The sequence below is a fragment of the Periophthalmus magnuspinnatus genome, chromosome 9, assembly GCF_009829125.3.
Source record: "Periophthalmus magnuspinnatus isolate fPerMag1 chromosome 9, fPerMag1.2.pri, whole genome shotgun sequence".
NCBI lineage: Eukaryota > Metazoa > Chordata > Actinopteri > Gobiiformes > Gobiidae > Periophthalmus > Periophthalmus magnuspinnatus.
This window is the reverse complement of record NC_047134.1, coordinates 10006824-10014894: the sequence shown is the minus strand read 5'-3', so window position 1 is coordinate 10014894 and position 8071 is coordinate 10006824. Positions and strand designations below refer to the sequence as shown.

At 39.3% G+C, this 8071-nt stretch overlaps 1 protein-coding gene across 1 annotated transcript; it reads right to left on the bottom strand.

The window, feature by feature from the left end:
- Positions 1-354: 354 nt before the first annotated feature.
- On the bottom strand, positions 355-5930 carry LOC117376562 (transmembrane protease serine 11C-like). The gene is given in 8 exon segments (XM_055224130.1): positions 355-501; positions 621-896; positions 974-1002; positions 1005-1117; positions 1197-1338; positions 4824-5135; positions 5210-5566; positions 5871-5930. Coding segments are annotated over 8 exon segments (1425 nt in total). The 5' UTR covers positions 5920-5930.
- Positions 5931-8071: the final 2141 nt, after the last annotated feature.

The window sequence follows — 8071 nt, the reverse complement described above, 5'->3', positions numbered from 1 at the left end:
CTCACTTTTAAATGAGTTCAGGCCTAAAGAAATGGGGAAGTGTTGGTTAAATTATTAGACAATATGAACCAAGGCTGAACTTTTGGTCATGATCTAAAACACTGACCACTGAGCACCATCTAGTGATAAACGTGTTAAGTGTCTCATGTCCTCAGCAGTGACCGAGATACTTCATTGAAGAGCAAAAAGAAGAGCAATAATGAGACGTTACAAAGTGCTGTATATGTGCTAATGTCGACATTAATGCAGATTCACAGGCAATTTGGTGATGGTATTTCAATCTCACAGTTATTATTTTAAATGCAATATTTAAGAGAAATAATTACAGCAATGGAAGAAAAATCAGATTTTAGGCTATTTAATATATTTTCTGATCCACTCATGTTGTTTTTCGTTGAGAAAGGCGTAAACTCCAGGCTTATGGATGATTCCACATTCTACTCCAAAGGAAGTAACACCAACTAGATTTCCTGTGCAGAGCAGTGGTCCTCCAGAATCTCCCTGCAACACAAACCACATGTGACAATGTCCACTGCTGTTGTACTTGAACTTAGAACAGTCAGTGCTTTTAATATTTCTTAGAAAAAATGTCATATAAAAACAGTTTAAAGTGTTCTCACTTGGCAGGAGTCTGCGACATTCTCCCCATCTGAGCCGGCACATATGTGTCCTCTGGTGATAATGGGGTTGAAGTTGTAGTACTCCTTCGAGTTACACTTGGCCCGGTCAATCACAGTCACATTGACAGCCATCAGAACATCTGAACCTTTGCTAGCATTGAAAACAGTATCCCCCCATCCTGCGACCAGACAGGTGCTGCCAGGCGCTGGGTCCTCCACACTTTTAGGCAGAGGCAGCACTTTCACAGTCTTGGTCTCCTTCACAGCCTCCTTAAGCTGATAAGAGAGAAATACAAGAATATAGTAGCAAGTTAGTGTGTATAAAGATTAGACACATTGCACTGGTCAGATACCTTTATCAGCATGAGGTCATTGAGCTCCTTGGGTCGTAGTATGGATCTATAATGAAGTCCTTCACTTTCATGATTTGCCATGAATATTCTGGTTTTTTGATGTTGTGCACACCCAGGTATGCTATTTCGATTTTATCAGTTTCACTGAAATTGCATGGGTTAATTTAGTTAAATTACAATTTACTTAGTTTTTTACTTTTTTGTCATTGGTTTAAATGAGTACTTGTAACAGTGCGCAGCAGTGAGGACCCAGTTTGGATGAATCAGTGTTCCTCCACAAACGCCATTCTTGGCAGCCAGCAGAGCCATGTAGGGCATTGAGTGAGGGGCCACTTCTTTACCGTTGATAATCTCAGCTCCATCACCTGTGAAACATTAAGCAGCATAAATATTGCTCTAAACATCACTTAACAAATACAAGAATAACTATTACTCACTAGTCCAGACCAGACACGAAGCACAGACCAGAAATACACAGGAAAGGTTCATTTTGTCATCTCCTTAAAGCTTTGAAGTGAAGAAATAAGAGCCGATCGATTGAGCTTCTGTTTTAAAGAGGAACTGACCCCTTTACTCCGCCTACATATGCAGTGAAATATACAGAGTGAGGGGATGAACTGATGGTGGAGCCTGGACACGTGATTGACAGCTGTATGTATGTCTTAAATAAATCTGAATAAATCTCATCTCAAGTCTCATCTAAACCCATTAAAATACATTTGAGTATGAACTTTCAAAATAGATAACTTAGTTTCACACATTCCAAGATGTGACTTGTTCAGAGCATGATTCAGTAGAATTGTCAGTGAACCTTTATTCACCTGAAGTATCTGTGGCTTGTGTTTCTACTTTCTCTGTCCCATCAGCTGTGGTGGAGAGGGGCAGTGGTTTGCTCTGGGCGAGTGATGGGGTCCGTGTAGGTTCATATGGTTCAAGCTGATTCAGAGCCGTCATATCAAAGAAATGCAAAGTTACAGACGTGGACAAAATTATTGGTACCCTTCGGTTAATGAAAGAAAAACTCACAATGGTCACAGAAATAACTTGAATCTAACAAAAGTAATAATAAAAGTAATAATAATAAATAATTCTATGGAATTTAACCAATGAAAGTCAGACATTGCTTTTCAACCATGCTTCAATAGAATTATTAAAAAAAAATAATGTGACTAAAGGAACATGTTAGTACAAGGTGTGTCCACCAATTAGCATCACAGGTGTCTACACTCGTGTACTCAGTCAGAGTACACAGAGGGCCTGTGTATAGGGCTACAGGTCATCACTGTGCTGTTTGGTGACATGGTGTGCACCACACTCAACATGGACCAGAGGAAGCAAAGGAAAGAGTTGTCTCAGGAGATTAGAAAGAAAATTATAGACAAGCATGTTAAAGGTAAAGGTTATAAGACCATGTCCAAGCAGCTTGATGTTCCTGTGACTACAGTTGCACATATTATTCAGAAATTTAAGATCCATGGGACTGTAGCCAACCTCCCTGGACGTGGCCTCAGAAGGAAAATTGATGACAAATCAAAGAGACAAAGAATATGAATGGTGACAAAAGAGCCCAGAAAAACTTCTAAAGAGATTAAAGGTGAACTTCAAGCTCAAGGAACATCAGTGTCAGATCGCACCATCCGTCATTGTTTGAGCCAAAGTCAACTTAAAGAAGACGACCAAGGAGGACACCATTGTTGAAAACAAATCATAAAAAAGCCAGATTGGAATTTACCAAACTACATGTTGAGAAGCCACAAAGCTTCTGGGAGAATGTCCTATGGACAGATGAGACAAAAATGGAACTTTTTGCCAAGGCACATCAGCTCTATGTTCACAAACAGAAAAATGAAGCATATCAAGAAAAGAACACTGTCCCTACTGTGAAACATGGAGAAGGCTCTGTTATGTTCTGGGGCTTTGCTGCATCTGGCACAGGGTGTCTTGATTCTGTGCAGGGTACAATAAAATCTCAAGACTATCAAGGGATTCTAGAGAGAAATGTGCTGGCCAGTGTGAGAAAGCTTGGTCTCAGTTGCAGGTCATGGGTCTTGCAACAGGACAACGACCCAAAACACACAGCTAAAAACACCCAAGAATGGCTAAGAGGAAAACACCGGACTATTCTAAAGTGGCCTTCTATGAGCCCTGACCTAAATCCTATTGAACATCTTTGGAAGAAGCTGCAACATGCCATCTGGAAAAGGCACCCTTACACATACTATTCTACCCTCCCCTTTTAATGTTTTATTTTTTGATTTGTGAATTGTGTCTGTGTTTTATGTGTTTCACTGAAGCTGCCTATCCAGGTCGTCGTTGTAAATGAGAAGTTGTTCTCAATTGACCCACCTGGTTAAACATTGAAAAAATAAAACCCTTCAAACCTGAGAGAACTGGAGCAGTTTGGTTATGAGGAGTGGGCCAAAAAACCTGCTGAGAGGTGCAGAAGTCTCATTGATGGTTACAGAAATTGATTGCAGTGATTGCCTCAAAAGGTTGTGCAACAAAATATTATGTTAAGGGAACCATCATTTTTGTCCAGACCTGTTTCATTTGTTTTTTTTTTTTTTTTAATAATTCTGTTGAAACATGGTTGAAAAGCAATGTCTGACTTTCAGTGGTTCAATTTCATAGAATTTTTATTTATTATTACTTTTGTCAGATTCAAGTAATTTATGTGACCATTGTGAGTTTTTCTTTCATTAACCAATGGGTACCAACATTTTTGTCCACATGTGTATTTGTGAGAAGTCACATGTTTTTGCTCTGGAAATGAGGAGCTGAAGAATCTAGTCTAAAGTCACTGGTGATATTGGGGAATTAATGTATTTATTTTCTATCAAACACCACATTACATCATGCCTAAGATGACATGTTTTTATACTTTACAAGGAGAAAGTGGAACTTCCTTGGCAGACAGTAAATATAGTCCATGATGAGACATTCATGTTTCACATTGTAGCATGGAGACATTGCTTGTAAATTGGGATTGTGACCATAGCACCAGATGGAATCATATGCAAGCATCGGGAGAACATGCAAACTCCTCACAGAAAGGCCTTGTGTCACTCTGGACTCAAATCCAGGACCTTCTTGCCATGGGCATCTCTACAGAAATTACAGCTCTCCACTTACTGAGTCTTTCAGAGGTGCAGTTTAACCACAAGTCAAAGTAGAACCGTGAGTTTAGTAAAACATGGTTCATTTCACATTATATGACCCACTCGTGTGTGAAATACCATGTGACAGTTAAATCATAGAGAAAATACAGACTTTGTTCAATAGTGAAGTCTCCAGAGCTGATGACTTCAACAAAGGCACATCACCATCTTCTCATTTGTTTTTCACCATCAGAATTTGCATAACTGTTCACGAGGCCAACCCTGTCTCACATTACTGACACACGCAGCAGTGCACACGCTCATGGGGCAGGATAACACACGGGCAGTATGCACTGGAACAAACTGCACACCTTTTGACTAGAGGGTGAACGCTCTACAAACTGAGCATCATTATTTTTCAGTCAGTTGTTCAGCCAACAACAGTGTTTTTATTGAAAACACTGTTTCCTCTGTTGACATCTCCATGAGCGACTCGTCCTGATCCAACTCCTTCCTTTCTCCTAAGATTAAATAAAAACATATCATTATGTGGGGCTCATACAGGGCCATGAACGCATTTCACACTTACCTTTTTTACATATAAAGTAAAGAGCCCAGAGTGGAGGAGCCAAAAATAGAACTTTGGTCCACTTCACAATAATATTTAGAATAACGTTTTCTGTAACAGAAAAAGAGAGTTAATACACATTTAATTATATGAAAACACACAAAGGAATTGCAAAAGGTCCCACCTGTGTGAATGTGTAAAGTCGTGGAGTCTGACAGAAGGGTGTGTATCCTCCCTGTTCTGTTGTCAGGTCTGGTAACAGAAGCGATGATCTCAAAGGAGTAGTGGGTGGCTGAGGTGAGGTTGGAGATGTGGACAGTGATGGAGCCATCGCCCCTGGTGTAGTGGTGAGTGGAGGTACTGCAGTCTCTGGAACATGTAGTCACTGTGTAACTGTGATCAGTTCTCTGCATGAAAGCAGACACATTCCAGCTCAAAGAGACACTGTGTAAGTATGACACCCAGGACACATTCTGTGGTCCCACCATCAAGGGCCCTAAGAAAAAACAGCACAAAAGCTTTACAATTAAGCATCATTGAGAATGATTATTATTTATAATCAGCTCTTACCCTGACAGACAGATGCATGAGACTCGTGACAGTATCGGGGGCACATCTTTTTGGGTTGTGTTAACATTGCTTCAAAGCTTCCACAGGGGGCTAAATTGTTGTTCAGCCACTGTTCATAGTGTAAACTTCCCCCATCCACCCAAGTCCAGTTATGGCCTTTAGTGCGCAGCAGACCGATCCAGAAGCTCACTTTCTCTCCATCTGTTTCATTGTAGACATGCCAGTACTCCCTTTCAGTGTTCATGACAGCCAGGTCTACAAAATGTCTCTGGCAAAATGCCCGGGATTGGTCCCAGGACATAGACCTTTTAACCAGGAAGTAACGTGCTGCATCACCTGTTACAGCCAAGCACAACACTGGCGGGTGAACAGAGAACAAAGGGATCAGAGAGGCCACTGCATGTACTCAGAGCAGCAATACAGAACCTATGACATGAAGCGGGGGGTAAAGCTTAAAATGTTGAGCTGGTTAAACTGGAATGTGCTGTTAAACTATCTACAGGTGCAAATGATTGTAAAAGAAAGTGAACAGAGGCTGTTCCATTTGTCTTATGTTTAAAGTGCAACTCATTTTACATGCTATAAAATAACAGATGGATGTGATTCTCTTCTTGAGCAAGTGAAGGTTTAAAACTGAAAGCCAAATAAAATAAATATTTACCTAGCACGGCCAGCTTCTGCAAAAAGCATTTCTCAAAAAAATCCTTCATGTTGCTTGAATATGTCATGTTGTTGTTGCTTCCCCACCTCAGACTAGTTATACTTATTCCCAGAACTCCCAGATTCCTTCTGTATCCACCTCCCATGGGCATTTATACTGTGACAGCTGACGTACTCAATGCAGTGATGCAAGTCGGGCTGAGTGGGCGGAGACTGGAGTTGTTCACCTGCCAGTGCCACTTGGTTTATCATTATCCATTACAGTCTTAGAACGGTCAAAGTTAACACTATAACACCAACCTCAAAAACCCCCACCTGCTGATGTCATTAGTGGACTCTTACGTGTTTTAAGTCGAGATAGTGTCACTGGACTTGCCGTACTGCGCATTTTAGCTCAGTATGAATTTGAATTGACCTTGAAGCGTTTCTTTCTGTTATTCAGCTTCATTTAAACTGATTTGCTCCTCTCTGTATATCTACAGAGATCCAAGCGAATCCAAATGTTCCGTGTGCTCAAAATAGGATTAAATTACTCTTAATTCTTGTATTTTGAGGAATATGAGAAACCCGTTCTAAAAGGAGTCTAAATGTAGTAGCTAAGATTAGAAACCCTGAATTAAAATCTGCAAACTCTGCAAAAGAAACCAACAAAAAATCAGAAAGAGCCACAAGTATTATTTCAATACAAGCAACAAGATGATTAAAGTAAATATAAATGATGCTTGTTTGATGCTTAAAATGTTTAAACAATGTTTTAACATGTTTGATGATGATGATGATGATGATATAATTTTCGTTGTACATGTGGCATGTTGCAATGACAATAAAGATCTATTCTATTCTATTCTATTCTATTCTATTCTATTCTATTCTATTCTATTCTATTCTATTCTATTCTATTCTATTCTATTCTATTCTATTCTATAATTTCATGCATTCTGGGGCATTTTATGTTTAATATTTACTTTATTCAGTCAGCAACCTTTAAAACAATCTTTATTTTTCCCAAACTTGGGCTTCCTTTGAAACATATGCACAGGATTTGTACAGATGAGAGCTCAATAGTAAACAAGATGAACTTTTTAAAGACTTTTAAATATTAGGCCTCAGCCCCAGAGTTTCCCCAGAGTCCTCTGTTAAATAAATACTCTTTAATGTGCAACAAAAAATACAAGAATAAATAAACATACCCTAAAACATTATTTTTTCCTAATATTTTTTTACTCAACCCAGTGCTGCATGTGGCTCTTTAGACAGTGGCTGCAGAGACCTGCAGTATTAATGGAACTGTATGTGAACACGGACACAATGAGGATCTGATGGAGAGAAGTGGACTGAGTCAGGTCTTGCTGGACTGTGTTGACTTTCTGATCTGAGATTGAGGTTTTAAAGGTTGTTCTATAAATAGCACAAAAGGTCCATCTTCTCCTGAGTTATTTTTAGCCGTGGTTGTTGAGTGTGATATTGCTGCTAATGATTTACCACTTCCTCAATTCCTTAAATCAGATCTGGATGCAGACGCAGGCGAAGCAGTAAACTGTATTACAGTACAATACACATTCTTTATTCTCGTATTCACACAATGGCACGATTTCATTTTCAGTGGTACATATTTCATTGCTCTTTTTCTCATATGTTATAGAAATATAACTCACACACTGTGGAATCGGGAATTAACATGGGGAATCAGTGTTTTGGTTCTGTTTAGCTGTTAATATGAGCACTCAAACACTTTTTTCTTTTGTTTTGTTATACTTCAACATTTGGGGTGTGGAGGTCTGACCTTCACATGTCAGTTCTGAGAAAAAGACACATCACATGCACCAGGGTCTTGTTGCAAATCGAGGACCATCACCACAAGAAACATTTTCATAAATAATATGGTCAGTTCACATCCTTGCAAAACTAAAGAAGTGTTGCCGAATGTCACCACAAGCTGCTTTCTCTACATGCGACTGTTCTCCCATGGTCTTATGCTTGTAATTACTTCACATTTATTTTATATTTTTACAAAATACAAAACCACACAGGCAATTTCACAATGTGTGTTTTCTTGCACATGCAAACAGGACTTTCATAGTTTGTGGTTTCTTTAAAGCAGAGTGGAAACTTCACTGCCTACAACAAAACTCAGTGGCTTCCTCTCACTTCTTTTGTGCAGTTCTGTGATAGAGACAGACAAACTGACACATAATCTCATAT